Consider the following 17115-nt stretch of genomic DNA (forward strand, 5'->3'; position numbering starts at 1 on the left):
TTTCTTGTGGTGCAGTGGCCTTGGCCTTCCCTCTGCAGAGCCTTTATCCAGTTCCTCCCCACACCCATCACCCGTTCTTTGCGCTGAAACTCCCTGCTCGGGGCCACCCTCATTCCCATCCCCCTCCCCTGCTTCTGGGGTATGTGGCCGTCTCCCCAAGGGGAGCTTCACCCTTTAGGGGCTACAGCACTGGCCAGGAATGGCGGCACAAAACAGCTTTTATCCTCCTGTGTCAACTATTCATTCAACGCAGGCTTGGCAGGAGGACCTCCTGGTGTAAGGTCTTGACACATGCTGAATCACAACAGATACTAGAATAATGTCTATTTTACAGATAAGAAAACAGAGGCCCAGGGAGGCCAAGAATCCCGAAGTTCTACAACCAGTGAGAGAAATGGTACTCGGGTACAAGCTATGCACTGTGGTTTCAGTTTCCCAATACTATGGGAGAGACCCAATACTATGGGAGAGACTCTGTAGCAGATGGAGAAAATAAGGCACCAAGGAGTTAACTTGCTCAGCTTTCTAGACCTCATCCAGGGTGGCGCCTGGATTCAAGACCAAACCTGCTGGCCGTCAGGTCCCCATTTCCTGCAAGCAGGAGTGGGCAGTTCAAGCTCTGGGGCCTGATCTCACGTCATGCGATTTTCCTGGTCCGCTGACGTTTCTTTGAATGTCATGTCATTCTGTCTTTTCAGATGAGTGAGTCCCCATGGTCTTCACTGAGCACATGACGGCTGGAGAGCGTGGGGGCTTGCAGTGTTTCTGAGAGCAGGGTGCCGGCAGGGCTGGGCAAAGTCACCCTCAGGATGTCAGAGCTAGAGGAATTCCAGGCTCGACACCCCCGTTGGAATCAGAGTGTGTTTCTCTCTCTGGTGCGGGGACATGAGCTGCTGTCAATGTGGCGTCTGTTCAGAGTCTGACCCAGAGTGCATGTCTAATGGCAGGAAACAGGAACCTCACCCCTCCCTCAGCCAGCGACTTCAACATGGCTTGGAGAAAAGCTGCCGCAGCCTGGAGCCTGCCTGCAGCATTGTGAGTGAAGCGTTTGGCTAGGGTGCTCACCTTGCTTCTCCTTGGTGTCTTCCCCAGGCAACAGTTGTGTAATTCTGTGGCAGGGATGGTATTTCCTATGAACTCTCTGTGCCGGGAGATGAACATGGAGCAGAGGCGGGACATGGCTTTCCTCAGTGCTGGGAACTGGGTCCTGGGCTGCCCTGCCAACCCTGTCTCCACTGTGCCTTCCTGATGGGTTAGTGTTAGCTGGGAATTGTCCTGGAAGCAGGTTGATAGCTGAAGAACAAGAGTTAGGACTAAAATGACACAAGTGGCCCCTGGCCCCGGCTCTCATGAGATCGTGACTCATTCTGCACAGCTGGCCTGCTGAATCCTTCGTGTGTTCCCCGGGCCTCCTAGATGGGTCCTGGAAAGTGGCCAGTTTTCGAAAACAAAGGCAACCAAGAAGGGTGAAAGGGGTGTTGTGTTTGCCCCTTTAAATAGCAATCCTGTAAACTGGGGCACCAGTACTATCACTGGTGACGTCCCCTCGAATTGCTGGTAGCAGAGTGAAGCCATTTCACTCTGATCAACTGGATGGAGAACCACGGTCCATCCCTTTATGCTGACCCCAGCATCCTCTCTAGGGAGGAAGCTGATGTAGGGGACCAGTTAGGAACATTATGCATCATTGGGGGATGTAAAAAACCCACACATTGTTACTCAGGGAAATTGTGAAATTAATGGACACCCCCAAGGATAACTCATTGGAAGATGGGTCAAGAAGATGGTAACACAACCATGCTCTTAGGATAAAATAAAGCCCCATGCCACTAAAAATGAGCATAGCTTGTGATTACACCCACATTAAATACATGTACCTGTATGACAGATCTGGGGAATAATATGGATGATAAATAGTCATTAATAAGGCAGCGGGATTATGGGTAACTTTATTTCTATTATAGTGAAAAGAAAAAAAAATAGAGATTTAGGATTCAGACCTGAGTTAAATTCCATCTAATTATGCATCTTTAAATTTTTTAATAATTGCACACATGTATTTATCTAGTATGCAGGGTGTGCACACACATGGTGAGGCAGTGCCATGGTGTGGAGGCCGGAGACAACCTATTGGGGTCAGTTCTCTTCTTCTGCCATGTGGTCACCAGGCTTGGGGGCAGGCACCTCCACCCACTGAGCCGTCTTGACAGCCCTGATTATGTAACATTCAAGACTTTCCCAGAACCTGAATTCTTTGTCAGGAAAGTGGTAGGTTGTCCCGGAAAACTTTGATATCTTTTCGATTTCGGTTGCAAAAATCTCTCCAGATAGAGGCTGCCTGGCTATCTTATGTCAGCTGACTTTGTGGTCATATGGTAACAGCCTCGTGTGCAAAGCCAAAGCCCTCTGAGGGCTTCTCCAGATCAATTGTCAGGTCTCAAGAGTTTCTTTTGTTTTGTTTTGTTTTTGTTTTTTTCAAGACAGGATTCCTCCGTGTAATAACCCTAGCTGTCCTGGAACTAGCTCTTGTAGTTCCAGGCTGGCCTCGAACTCACAGAGATCCGCCTACCTCTGCCTCCCGAGTGCTGGGATTAAAGGCATGCGCCACCACTGCCTGGCTAAGGTCTCAAGGCTTTTGATGTGTGTGTGTGTGTGTGTGTGTCTGTGCATGGAGATCAGGGGTTAATATCAAATGTCTCCCCCTTTTGTTCTCTGCCTTGTTTTATGAAGTAGTGCCTTAATGTCTCTCACTGAATTGAAACTCACTGTTTTGGCTAGACTAGCTGGTCAGCAAGTCCCAGGGACATGCTTGTTGCTGTCCCCAGAGCTGGGGTCGCAGGTGCGTGACTTTTATGTCATGCTGGGATCTGAACCCTAGTCCTCATACTTGTATAGCAAACATTTTGACCACTATCTCCCCAATCATGTGGCTTGTCTTAGTCACTGCTCTGTTGCTGAGAAGAGACACCGTGACCAAGGCAGCTTATAAAAGAAAGCATTTAACTGAGGGCTTGCTTACAGCTTTTCAGAGGGCTAGTCTTTTATCATCCTGGGGGAGCATGGCTTCAGGCAGGCAAGCATAGCATTGGAGCTGTAGCTCAGAGCTTTAATCTGATTCCCAACTGTGAGTGGGAGGGAGGGATCTCAAGCACTAACTGGGGATGGTTTGGGCTTTTGAAATTCAGAGGTCCCCTACCCCGCCTAGTGACACACTCCCTTCAACCAGGGACACTTCCTAATTCTTCCCAAACAGTTCTACCAACTGCAGATCAGGTATTCCAATATATGAGCCTATATGGGAGCCGTTCTTATTCAAACCACCACGTGGCTCATGGGCCACCTTTATGAATGAATGAGCTCGAACCATCAAGCCCTCGAAATCAAGCAAAGCTGTCTGTGGTGGAGTCATTCTGGGCCTTCTCTTCCTTCCAGAGCCTGGCCCATGCCCACTAGTTGAGTCTGGTGGACCTGCTCTTGAAATCTTGACCTCCTGCTGTCTGCAGATGGCCTGAGGGATCTCACCCCTCCACGGCTGCTTTTGATGAGTCAGGGAATTACTGCTAGTCATTTGGCTCATCTCTTGGGATTTGCGAGTTATCAATGACCCTCAGTGCCAGATTTCATTAGCCTGGCCTTTGATCTGGGTTGCCAGGAGCCCACGTGTGAGCTGCAGGGAGGAAAGGATTTTATGAGGTGCCTACGTGTTGACAAGCTCTCAACCTGATGCCCCCAGTGAACATTTACTCACACAAAAGGGGGTGTTTGCTTTTTTGATCCTGGGGTTCCCTTTAGAGCCCTTTGCTTTAGGGAACCTACATGTGTTTGGAATTCAGGCAAGGGTGTGGCAATGGAGGGCCACTCTAACACAATGCCTGGAAGATGTTGGCACTGGAGGTTGGGGGCAAGGTTCACGTTCCTAGTTTGGATGGGTTCCTTTTCCGTTGCTGTAAGAAAACCCCATGGCCAAAGCAACTTAGGGGAGAAAAGATTTATTTTGGCTTACAGTTCAGAGATAGAGTCAGTAATGGTGGGGAAGCGGAGAGAGATGACACCTCCACCTACACTCAGGAAGCAGAGAGGGTGACGTAGAAACGGGGCGGGGTTGAGAACTATCAAAGTGACTCACTTTCCTCAGCACGGCCACACCTCCTAAACATTCCAAACCTCCCCAGGCAGTGCCACCAACCGAGGACCAAGTGTACAACCACCTGATCTCCTGCGGTGGGGCATTTCTCATTAAATGACTACAGCAGATAGCCCACAGGGCCTGCATGTCTCCCAGCTGTGACCAGAGGGACATCCACCCACCCTGTCCACCCACACCGAGACTCAAAGGAAGGTATATGACGTTACTTTATGATGCGCTCAGACGCGATGCCCACGTGAGTTGACGGGATTGCCGTGAAATAAATACAAGCTGGAGGATGACACAGTAACAGCTTCCGAGTCCCCTCCTCACCACTGATGACTGCCCGAGAGGAGAGTAGGTGTTTCTTGAATTGGGTGCTGTGAACATGCAGGCTCATCTGGGGCAAGTAGCGAAGGCCAGAGGTGCTGTTCTAAGGGCTTTAGCGTCAGAAGACAACCGGCCTTCTCTCTGCCAGTCACCTTCCTGAAGCCTGGAAGGAATGGGTCACTTCCTCCCATCAGGCCAACCCATGAGTAGGAAGTCTGGGGGAAGAGGTTGACTTCAGAGGCCGGCAGCTCCCTTGATGTGACAGGCGCCTTCACTGGTGTCCCCCACTTAAGGAGTTTATGGGGGGATTTTGCCTGATACTGAAGAGGGAGCTGTCTGTCAACTCTGGTGTCTGGCAAGTGCTAGGACCAAGACTGGCTCTGAGGGAGACTGAGGCAGATGAAGGTCCAGGGAGAGGAGGTAAGGGATCCTGTAACACCCAGCCAGGCAGAGGCTGGTGTTCAGCTGTTCAGACCCTGTCTAAGTACAAGTCAGGAATGGGAACGGAAGCCGGAGAACTGTGCCAACTGGGAAGGAGGGTAAAGGGTGAGACATCTTTCTGCACCATTTTTTAAAACTGCACGTGAGGGCTTGGGAAGTGCTTGTTATGTAAGTGTTTGGGTTCCCAGCCCTCATGTAAGTGCTGGGTAAGCCCAGCAGCTCACCCTTAATCCCAGCACTCAGGAGGTGGAAACCCCAGAGCGGACTGGCTAGCTGTACTAGCCAAATGGGTAAGCGCTGGCTTCAGGTGAGAGACCCTGCCTCAGTGTAGAGTGACTGGGGAACATATCTGATGGCAACCTCTGGCCTCTACATATATGTTCACAAGGATGCACACTTACTCACACACACATGTGAAAACACATACACACACAAACCCTACAGCGCACAAATAAAAACTGGATTTGAGCCTACAGTGATCTCTAAAAAGAAATTAGAATGTTTGATTCTTTTGAAATACTGAAAATTTTAAAGGGACTTTGTGTATAGGTTTTTCAAGTTTGCAGCTTACTTCCTCTTGTCTTAATATTTTGCTCATGTCCCCAAAGGCTTAAATATGGGCTACCAAAGCCATTGCACCCATAAAGGGGAATAATGTGTCAACACATGCTGCAGTGCCCGGCCTTGGGAGCTTCGTGATAAGTGGAATCGCCAGAGGAGACACAGGAGACCGCACAGTGTACGCTTCTGTGTTCTGTGAAGTGACAGGGACCAGATTCGTGACTGCTCAGGGCCGGGGTTCCTCAATCACTCTCAGGTATGGGGAGGGGCCGCTGATGGGTACTGGACTTCTTTTATGGGTGTGTTTTAAAGTTATACGAGCTAATGCTTGTACGGAAATGTGAATATAGGGAAAATACCGAGTTGGGCCCTGAACCGGGTGAATTGTGTCTTATGTTTAGTCAAGCTCTTCAAAAGAGGTAGTTCTTGTAGAAATAGTGCAGGCAATGGCAAAGGTCCAGTACCCCTTATCTGAATGGCTTGGGACAAGAAGAGTTTAAAATTTCAGAGTAAGATATTTACATATACATTATGAGTTATCTCGAAGATCGGCCTCAGGTCTAAATGTGAAATTTCTATGTAAGGTTTACTACAAACCGGGTGGTGGTTGTACGTGCCTTTAATCCCGGTACTCAGGAAGCAGAGTCAGGCAGATCTCTGAGTTTGAGGCCAGCCTGGTCTACAGAGTGAGTTCCGGTATAGCTAGAGAAATCCTACCTTGAAAAACCAAGAGTCAAAACCAAAATCAAAACGAAACGGAGTTCCGGTATAGCTAGAGAAATCCTACCTTGAAAAACCAAGAGTCAAAACCAAAATCAAAACGAAACGGTTTATTACTGACCTTATATAATGTCCGAGGTTTCTTTTTTCTTTCCTTCTCATGTATGCTAGGCTGGCCTCCATCTTGCTGTGATCCATCAGCCTCCTCTGCCTCCTGAACGCTGGGATTACAGACCTGAGTTTGTTAGTACTGGGGACAGACATGGGCATGTTAGGAAAGCCTCCTACCAGACAAGCCCCTCCCCTGGTCTATGTAAACAATTCTGTACACTTCGATAGCATGCCTGCTGTTTGGCTGGCACTTGTCATATGAGATCAGTGTGGAGCTTCCCACATATGTCATTTCAGACTTTGGAGCATTTTGGAGGTAGAACTTTCAGAACTAAGAACTTATAGTCAGTCACTCTGGATATTCTGAGATTTTCATGGAAAACATGTCCAGATTCAGGCCATCATTCCAGGGCATGCTTTTGGCTTGTCATACAGCAAGTGGATGGGTGTCTATGGACTCTGTGGAGATGCTCCAAGGAGGAAATGCCAGCCAACGTGTGCAAGGCATTCCAGAGATACTTTTCCCTGTGCCCACGTTTACCCTCCTCCACTCTGCATGGTTATAGATAGTCCGGGAAATCTCAGTAAACAACCACAAGGAAGGCCACCACAGGAAGCAGGCCCAACTCTTGGGGTGCTTTGACCCTAATGTTTACCCCCTTGTCATTGCTGGCTGCTGGAGGGTGGCTGTGCCTTTCTCACACGGGCAGCTAACCCAGGAAGGCCACCAGAGAGATGATCTGTGAATGGATTTCTACTTTGGTTCTTCATTGAGGACCCCTGCTCCCTCCGGAAATGGTCATGACCCTTTGCTGTGTTCCCGAGAAGCAGCTCTTCCCAGGAGACCTTCTGTGGAAGGAGGACAGTGGGAAAGTTCATGCAGGCATTTCAGGGACACGTTTGCAAGTGCCATTAGCTTAGGGGAAGCATGCCTGTTTCTCTGAAGTGCTGGGTATCACATGGCTCACTCATCAGATAGGGAGGGCCTAGCCTCTTAGTCGGGGAACCTGGTTTTGTTTTTGAAAGTGGCATTGCCATTGTGTGTCAAACAGGGCCCTCAAAGGCCCGAGTGGGTGGAGATGGGAGGGGAGGCAAATGGAAAAACGGACGACACTCAGCTAGAATCAGAATGGCTGCTTCTCAGAAACTCACTTCCCCGGGTCGCCATCTTGACCTGTTGTCCCAGGACAGGGGCAAGGAGTGAGGGCACAAACCAGAGTTCACACTCAAGGTACGTCTCGTGTTCCTTGAGGATGGAGAAGCGTGGCGTCACAGTGTCTGAGTCCCTTTGTGGGTCCTGTTACTGATCTTCCACTTTGTGGAAGGGTGAGTGGAGGCTGAGCCACAGCAAGCTCCTTGCTTGAGCTGTCCCCGGAGCAGGCATCCTGCACGGAGCACCCTACACAGGGCTCTCTCGGGTTCCTTAGGTAGAAAAGGAAGCAGGCAGGTCTTGTAGAAAGAAGTGGGCCTTTGAAAGAAACATTTTCTTTCATAAAAATGAGAGTTCTGGCCGGGCATTGGTGGCGCACGCCTTTAATCCCAGCACTTGGGAGGCAGAGGCAGGTGGATCTCTGTGAGTTCGAGACCAGCCTGGTCTACAGAGCTAGTTCCAGGACAGGCTCCAAAGCCGCAGAGAAACCCTGTCTCAAAAAACCAAAAANAGTTCGAGACCAGCCTGGTCTACAGAGCTAGTTCCAGGACAGGCTCCAAAGCCGCAGAGAAACCCTGTCTCAAAAAACCAAAAAAAAAAAAAAGAGAGTTCTGACAGTGTAGCTCAATCATTCAGAGGTCTTACCTACCGTGTGCAAGACACTAGGTTTGATGCTCAGCGTTGGGGGAGTGTGAATATGTATGTATTTAATGGTTTTAGGATCTTAAAGGGTATCATGGAGGCTGGAGAGATGACTCAAGGTTAAAGAGCACTGACTGCTTTTCTAGAGCACCCAGGTTTGGTTCCCAGCACCCACATGGTGACTCACAACAACCCATAACTCCAGTTCCAGGGGATCCGGTGCCCATTCTGGCCTTTGTGGGCACCGGGCATGCACACGGTGCACAGACTTCCACGGCAGGCAAAATACTCCTCTGCATAAGATGAAATACATAAATCTTAAAGAAGAGTATCCCAAAGGCCGTGTTTACCCCTGCAGGATAAATAGAATGAAAGAGAGCCCGTCAAGGGACAGAACGTTGCGAACTTAGCATTTATTCTCTGTAATGGGCAGATCAAAGCATCCAGTGCGTAGATGTAAACTATTTTATCCAGTCCAATATTAAGATATTTAAAAGAATCGTTATACTCAGTGGGTTCGCTTTATTCCCCCGACTGAGCTTGCGGTTCCCAGTGTTCTCTTGAGAAATGGTTTGCCTTGTTGACCCTCAGGAAGGACGGGTGTCAGGCTTCCTGGATGTGGGCCTGAGAGTCTGACAACATCTAGCAGAGGCATGAGGTCATCCAAACTTTGTTTATCTATTGATGCATACACACGCAGGTGCAAACATGTATGCATGCATGTATGCCTGTGCATAGGTGTGAACACGCATGGACAATAACAAAGCTTTCATACGGGTCTACACACATGCACACAAATATGTGTGCATTTATTTATGTCTTCACACACACACACGTAAACATACAACTTACAACCTTATTCTTGATTTCATTTTGTGTTCCCTGTTCTCTCCCTTCCCCCTTGTCATCTGTTTTTCCTGTTCTTGTTTGATGGCGTCTTCTTGCATTTTAAGGTTTTATTGTTGTTCACTTGTTTTTCTTAGACAGGATATCACTAAGTGTCCATGACTGACTTATTCACTAGGTAGCCCAGGCTGACCTCAGACTTGTCAAGCTCCTCCTGCCTCCAACTCCTGCATGCTGGGATGACAGGTGTGTCAGCCAGGATTGGCTTGGGTATCTCTCTCTAAAGCCACTTCGAAGCTTTTGGGGAGGAGAGAGGCTAGAGATAAAGAAACAGAATAAAATACAACATGTAGAAAAAAGATAAAGAAAATGTACCAAGTTGAGTTGGTTGATTTAAAGGGTGGTGGTGGTGATTGAATGGATGTAACATTAATTTTTACTTAAGATTACCTTTATTTTAGAAAATCAGCTTTGAAGAAGGCAATTTTCCTTATGTCTCATGCTGTCTGGTGGAAGGAACATTCCTTGTCAAGCAGGGTGGGGCAGGAGGGTCTCCAGGTTTCTGCCCTATGGGTTAAATGGAAAAGCTGACCGTGTTACCAGGAGAGTACAGTTGACCCATCAGATCCAAGGATTTTGCATCTGTGGATTCAATTAATTCTGGATTCAGCCAAACCACAAATAAAAAAAAAAAAACTGTTTGGAAAAAATTCTGGAAAGTTACAAAATGCGCAATTGAAATTTGCCACAATGCAAGCACTAATACCAGGTCCACACAGGCAGAGTGCATCAGGTTCTGCAAGCAAGCAATATAGAGAGGCTATGAGGTGTATGGAGGGGGTCTGGAGTGGAGCCCAGCTGTAGCATGCTGGGATGCGGGGATCAGTTCTCAGTCTCCCTGCAAAAGTATACAGATGGATGTAGCAGACTGTGTGCACACACTAATGCAAGGAACTTAGGTGTCTGTGGATTTTTGGTATCCTATGGGTGTTCTAGAATGATGCTCACCGATACTGAGGGTGCACTTGAACCCCGTTTGCTTTTTCAACTGAGTGAAAGGTAAGGTGTGAGTGCCAAGTACTTATTACATGGGGCATTCGTTGAGCTCTTCCTGTATCTGAACACTGTCGATGCCCTGAGGAGCTTATGCTTTGTAGTGTGTGTGTGTGTGTGTGCGCGCGTGCGCGCGCGCATGAGTGAGCATGCGCCTGTGTGTTAGTGGTGTATATGCCTGTCTTTATGTGCATCTGTGTGAGTGAGTCTAGGTGTGTGTCTGTGTCTTTGTGTGTCCCTGTGAATGAGTATATGTGTGCCTGTGTGTCTCTGAATGTGTATATATCTGTGTGAGTGTGTGTCTCTGAGTGTGTCTCTGAGTGTTTATGTGTCTCTGTGAGTGTGTGTCTCTGAGTGTGAGTGTGTGTCTCTGTGAGTATAAGTGAGTGTGTCTTTGAGTGTGTGCATCTCTGTATGTGTGTGTTTGTGTGAGTGTGTGTCTCTGTGAGTGTTGAGTGTGTGGGTGAAGGTGTGTGTGTGTCTGTGTGAGTGAAGACATATGTGAGTGTGTGTGTCTATGTCTTTGTGTGAGTCTATGTGTGTTTCTGAGTCAATGTGTGTCTCTGTGAGTGCATGTGTGAGTGTGTGTGAATATATGTGAGTATATGAGCGCACGAGCTACTCAGAAGCTATTGCAGACGGCTGTGCAGATGGTGGCGGTCTCATGAACTTGATGGGGTGGTGCTGTCTGGTGAAGCGCAAAGGGAGAGGATTTCACTGAGGGGGCCCTGCCTGAGCAGGGAGCAGAGAATGGACAGGAACAGGGTGAATCCAAGGAGTAAGAAACCCACAAGGTGGCCGTGGGTGGTGACCATGTCGGGGACAGAGAGTGCTATGGAGATAAGAGACGTCTGCCAGAGTTAGATCTAGCTGGGCCCTGGGGGGATGGTTGAGCCTGCCCTTCCTGATGACGTGCACGGGGCCTGCAGCGTCTTCCAAGGTCCGTCTGGCTGCCTGGGAGCAGGGACAGAGGAGAGTGAGGGGTGAGGCAGGCTGTAGACACAGACAGCCCAGGATGCTTGCTGCTAGCAGAGTGATATTGCTGTTGTTGGAGTTGTAGGGTGGAATAGGAAACACAGACGAGGGAGGGAAAATTGGAATTGTCTTGCTGGAGTTTCTAGGGTAGCATCTGTCAAAGCCCTCATCAGTTGACAGCATGTTCTAGATAATAGGTAGCGTGGAACCCTGTCGTTACGTAGACTGATTCTTTGTGCCGGTGCCTGAGAACTCCCCAATGAATTAGCTCTGGAAAAAAAGAATTCTGTCAAAAGAATTTAGAAGCATGTTTTAAAATACATTTATTTTAATTGCCATTTAGTAATGATATTGGCTTACAGGGTGCAGTGTGACATTCAGTACATTTGGGTAATTTATAATGATCAGGCAGGGCTAACTGCTGTATCTGATGTTCATCTCAATATGTACGAAGCCAAGTTAAGCCGATCACAATGTACTTGCATCTGAAAGTTTTGATTCTGGGCATAGGAAATCTAATATTCATTTTGGAAGAATAGTTCATTGCTTTAGGAGTCCAGAGTCTTGAGCCTTTTCCTTCTTGTTGCATGAATTTGGTTGAACTTTGAACAGCTAATTTTAGTTGGAATCTTAGTGCTTTGTTGTTGTTGTTGTTGTTGTTGTTGTGTGTGTGTGTGTGTGTGTGTGTGTGTATTCAAAAGATGGGCCATAGCAGTTCCAGAAAGCGTAATGTTATCAAGGAAGCCTGGGCAAGAGCCCTCCAGGGATCCTATGAGAGATAGTGGCGTGTGCAAAGATCCTGGGATGCGAGGAAGCAGCCGATGTAGCAGCTGAAAGATGGTCCGTGTAGCTGGAGACAGAGGGCAAGACAGAGCCATCACAGGGTCCTGTTGCAGAGGTCAGCCAGGCTCTGGAAGAGCTTGTTGGTGACTTTAAACTACATTTGCAGTTCAAGAAGAAGGCACTGGAGGGTTCAAATCAGGGAGCATTGTAAGGCTGATAGACATTCTGTCTGTGTGTGATCTTCATAACAAAGTCCGTAGGTAATACAATCCCCTTTAGAAGCAACCCTGAGACTTAGGGCAGCAGAGTAGTTTACCCAGGGGTACCTGCGAGGCACCAGTGGATCCAGGGTATAGACTGAGCAGCCTGAGTTCATCTTTGTCCTAAATATCGGCCTACCTTAGTAATAATATTACAGCAAGCTCAGCTTCAAAATGTTTTAAACTCTTAAGATGAAAGATTGTCCTTAAATTACGGAGTGGAATTACACCAAGGAAACCTGACTAGCCAGGAGTGAGCGGGGCTGCTGGCTGTTTTGGAAAGGTCCGTCGTTCATGGCCCCATTCCAGTCTCAACGAGGCCTGGCTGTCTATTGGGGCATCTCAGCAGCACAAAGGAGGGTTTGGCTCCTCTAGCTGGCCCTCTGACACTGCCATTGTCCACAAGGACTCCTTGTCCTCGGAATGTGCCCCAGGCCTCGGGGACTCGGATTTGATAAATCGGATCTGAGGCGGTCATGCACGGTTTCACTTGTCGGCAGTTTCTCCCCATTGGGCACTCAGCAGGCTTAAGTGCATTCCGAGACTTTGTTGGAGAGATCAGTGTCTCCAGCGGGAACCCAGGAGGCTCAGTTCAGGGTTCAAGTGGGTAAGCACCTGCTCCTTACTCTCCAGTGATGACGACAAATGTCTGTTCTTTCCTCAGTTGACCATGTCGTTCCGGAGCCTGGGACCAGCCTGCTGGCGGCCTTCGATCAGTGGAGGGAGTGGGCCGACAGCAAGTCCTGCTGTGATTACTCTCTGCACGTGGACATCACCGAGTGGCACAAGGGTGTCCAGGAGGAGATGGAGGCTCTGGTGAAGGACCACGGTAGGTCTCGCAAGTCCACTGCAGGTACTTGGTTCTAACCCAAAGCCTTCCTCCAAAGAGCAAGTCATGGGGGCTTTCGGCTCCAGCTTATGCTGACCACAAGGGCCCTAGCCCAGTGTGTTTTTTGACACTCAAGGACCATTTTAATACAATTTAAAAGGGGGGAAAAAGCCCAAAGGTAGGTAAGTTGCCTGGAGGGCAGAGGGAGAAAGAAAAGAGAGAAAGGATCATTGCTGTTTGAGTTACGCTGGCATGAGGCCAGCTACATGGCCGACAGCAGCCATCAGGCGGGGAGGGGAGCTGGAGAAGCAGCAGAGCTCAAAGTGGTCGAGAAAGCACACTTTGAAGAGGGATAGAAAGAGGAAAAGTTAGTTTTTTTTCTGAGTGATTCAGAGAATCGGGCAGACTATGAAGCCTCACAGCTGCGGCCCTGAAACCCACTACACTAGAGAGCTGGAATTCTAGGAAGGAAAGCTTGTTTTCCTCATTTAAAGGAGTAATTATTCCTCCCATCTTTTTAGCGTGGCTTCAGGTGAACCTGCCTTCCAGAGGGGAGGTCCCTTGACCAGGTATTTCCCTTTGAAGAGAGGAGGCAGTGTTTCATCTTCATCCAGAAGTAGATCTCTTTTTGTTCAGCTAGGTGGCAATGGCTTTCTCTTAATGGTCATTCAATGCTACTGTAACTTTTTCCCCCCTTCTAAAGAGGTAACCCTAAAATCATTTCAGAACCAGACCCTGGCCAGAGCCTTCAAACACACTTCTGGCATTTCTGGCTCCTTGCGAGGCACCATTTTCACTTCTTGAGAATACCCAGATGCTGCTGGATTTTTAACTTTCAATTCCCAGGGTCAGTCTATCCCAAATCAGGCTAGGCAGGTTGCCTGGCAACTGTTGCCTGGCATGGAGTGAAAAACTGGGATGCCCAGAGGCCTTTAGCACAGGCAGCTTCCAGCTTCCCCAGATGGCCTGGATTAATCTCTGAGGCTCTGAGGTTGTCAAGACGATTGTTTAGAATTGTGGTGGGTCTTGGACAGGGATGTTTGGTCTGGTGCCTTGGGAGGCACGAACGTAGGTACTACGATAGACAGCTGCTTGCCAAACTAATGGATTTTTTTTCCTAATAAAAAAAAAGTCTCCTAAAAACCAGCATGGCTTGCCAAAGAAAAGACAATTTTCATAGTCAGAAGTTTGTAAGTAATTTTCTTGTCAAAGTCAGAATAAATGCTTGTTTTCAAAAAAGTTTTTTAAAAGTGATAAATTATATATATATATAGGCTCCTTAAAAAATTACTCATTTATTTATTTTATATATGTGAGTGTTTTGCTTACATGTGTGTCTGTGTACCATGTGGATGCCTGGTGCCTGCAGAAGCCAGAAGAGTCCATTAGATCCCCTGGGACTGGAGTTACAGACAGTTATGAGCCACAGTGTGGGTGCTGGGAACCAAACCTGGATCCTCTAGAAGAGCAGCCAGTGCTCTTAACCTCCGAGATATCTCTCCAGCCTGAAATGCAGTTTGATTCACTTCTAAGTGCACAGTTGCATGGGATCCCCCTTCACCTTGGTTTGAGTCCATCAGTGTGGGGCCTCTGGGGTGGGTCAGCAGGTAAAGGCACTTGCCGCCAAGCTTGATGACCTGACTTTGATTCCCAGTGCACACATGGTGGAAGGAGAGAACTGACTCCCCATGAGTTGTCCTGTGACCTCCGTGTGCATGCCGTGGCACAAGCACACACACACATGTATGCACACATGCACGCGCACATACACGCACACATGCACACATGCAAATAAATGCAATAAAACACTCTCCAAGCCATCACCACTATCCACTTCTAGAATGCTTCATCTTACTAAAATGCCTTCGTAATTCCGCCTCCTCTCTTCCAGCCCAGGTATCCCTATCCTGCCTGTCTGTGTGACACTGACTGCTCTGTCCCTCCTACACGTGGGCTTTGCAGCACCTGTCTTTCATAACTGGTGTATTTCACTCGGTAGGATGGACTTCTGTGGCTGTGCCCACTGTCCCACGCAGCCAGAGTTCCTTTGTCAGGCTGACTGGTGTTCCAGCTCGCACAGAGACCTCCTCTAGTGTGTCTGTCCATGCACTGATGGCCCCCGGGTGGTGGGGTGGGGTGCTCCCACCTTCTGATTGTTGTGAGTTGCGCTGCGGTGTGAATGCATTCACAGCACAGGTTTTAATTTTGTTGGACTTTTAAAGTTTCCACATAGGGAAATCCCGAGAACCCTGAAAACAGTTTCTAGAAATCCTGTTCCTGGCTTCCATTTGCTGTCTGTCTCTGTCATGCTTTCTCCTCTTTAACTCTGTGATGGTGAAGATTAAACCCAGGGCTTCATCTACACCAGTCGAGTACTCCGCTGCTGTGTACCCAACCCTTTGTAGTTTTGATTTTTTTGAGGCAGTCTCTCTAAGCGTCCTACACTGCTTTGAGCTCACTCTGAGGCTCAGCCAAGCCTCGAAAGTGTGCTCCTCCTGTTTTAGCTTCCCGAGCATCTGGGATGACAGGCACGAGGCTGCACGGTTGCTTTGTCGTTCTCCCGGCATCTCCATCTCTTTTTCTCTTCTTTTGCCCCCCTACACCCCCCTCCTCCCACACAGATAGGCACAGGTGCACACCCAGGGGTGAACAGTGCTATCACTGTCTTACGTCTTGATTGTTCGGTTTGGGTTCGTCTACTACAGCTCACGTGTCTGCCTCTCTTCTTCCTCTGTCCCCAGGGGTGAACTCCTTCCTTGTGTACATGGCTTTCAAAGATCGATTCCAGCTGACGGATTCCCAGGTAAGAAAGCCAGCCTTTCTGAGCAGGCTCCTGCTGTTCTGTTTGGTCTGGTCACCACTGGCATCTGGGGGAAACATTCTTCCATGTGTGTAGAGCTCACTCATAGGTTGATGGGACATGGCTGGGAGATTTGAGACTTGATGGAGTCATGCTCCGTCAGACTCGGAAATCCGACCTTGTGACCTCAGGATACCCATATGGCCTGGAGGTGGCACTGAGAGCCCCTCATCATACCTGGACTGAGCCGTCATCCCCTGCTTCTCGTCCCTCACTCCTGTCCTTGTGATTGGGCTGTCTCTGTGAATGGCAGAGTGGTCAGAAGCCCCCTTGAGCATTTCTAAGTCTGGCCTTCCAGAGCAGCCTGACTGCTATTTCTCCCTCACCAAGCGGGTTTCCTTTGACCTGGAAGATTCGGGTTCTGGTCTCTGAGTTCTCCCTCTTCTTCCTCAGATCTATGAAGTGCTGAGCGTGATCCGGGATATCGGTGCCATTGCTCAAGTCCATGCAGAGAATGGTGACATCATTGCAGAGGTAAGGGACCCTTCTCTCATATTCTACATCTCGAGGAAAGCAAGCTCAACAGTATAGGACAGCTTTGGGAGCGGAACACAGCGTGGGAATCCCGAGGGCCTGGTGTTCTGGTCCCGGGGCTCTGTTGGTAATCTGCTAGTGTTCTCAGGGCACGTGGCTGGTTCCCATTCTAGGCTCTTTCTCCCGGCCCTGCAGCACAGATATTCTGGATGGAGTTGAATACCCAGCTCCCACCGGGGCATCATCATATACTCAGATGTGGGCCAGGAGGGCCTCTACTTTCAGCATCCCCAAGGAAGGTTCACAACCTTCCTGATGCTAAGACCCTCCCTTTAATACAGTTCCTCGTGTTGTGGTGACCTGCAACCTTAAAATTGTTTCATTGCTCCTTCATAGCTGTAATTTTGCTACCGTTGGGAGCCATACTGTAACTGTCTGGTATGCAGGATATCCGATGATCCCCCACAGGCTGAGACCCACTACTCAAGTGGGACTGGGGTTAGTGTCATGCCCCTTCTCTCTGAGGTCTGGGATGACACCGTGAACAGGGCCCACTGTCCTTGCTGGGAGACTTTTAGCCCAGGTCTCTCAGCATCAGCCACCTGAGACCCGGCTCATCTCATCAGTTGGCTTTTTATGCATTATAGGAACAGCAGAGGATCCTGGATCTGGGCATCACGGGCCCCGAGGGACACGTGCTGAGCCGACCGGAGGAGGTGAACATCTGGGAGTGGGATGTGTGGCTTGGGGTCTCTTGGACTCTGCAGAGCACTAATCCTCCCCCCGCGAAGTACCTGTTGAAAGCGGGGGCTTTTTGGGTGCACACTGGTCTTTCGAAGAAATGTGTGCACATGTGTTTGCATGTGCATACCCACCAGCAATACCGCCAGGCCCCAAACACAGGCTGGAGTCACAAAGCTCTTTTCCATCTCTGAAACACACGTGAGGAGCCTT

The 17115-nt window shown here is 48.9% G+C and overlaps 1 protein-coding gene across 1 annotated transcript in view; it reads left to right on the forward strand.

Moving 5' to 3' along the window:
• Window positions 1-17115, forward strand: part of Dpysl2 (dihydropyrimidinase like 2) — a 66998-nt gene that overhangs the window by 22544 nt on the left and 27339 nt on the right. Inside the window, exons 4-7 of the mRNA XM_050121861.1 lie at window positions 12663-12827; window positions 15569-15630; window positions 16081-16161; window positions 16809-16877. Coding sequence (XP_049977818.1) covers window positions 12663-12827; window positions 15569-15630; window positions 16081-16161; window positions 16809-16877 — 377 coding nt within the window. The remainder of the gene's footprint in view (window positions 1-12662; window positions 12828-15568; window positions 15631-16080; window positions 16162-16808; window positions 16878-17115) is intronic.

The sequence above is a fragment of the Alexandromys fortis genome, unplaced genomic scaffold (assembly GCF_014885135.2).
Source record: "Alexandromys fortis isolate MF-2015 unplaced genomic scaffold, M_Fortis_MF-2015_v1.1 scaffold_203, whole genome shotgun sequence".
Classification (NCBI taxonomy): domain Eukaryota; kingdom Metazoa; phylum Chordata; class Mammalia; order Rodentia; family Cricetidae; genus Alexandromys; species Alexandromys fortis.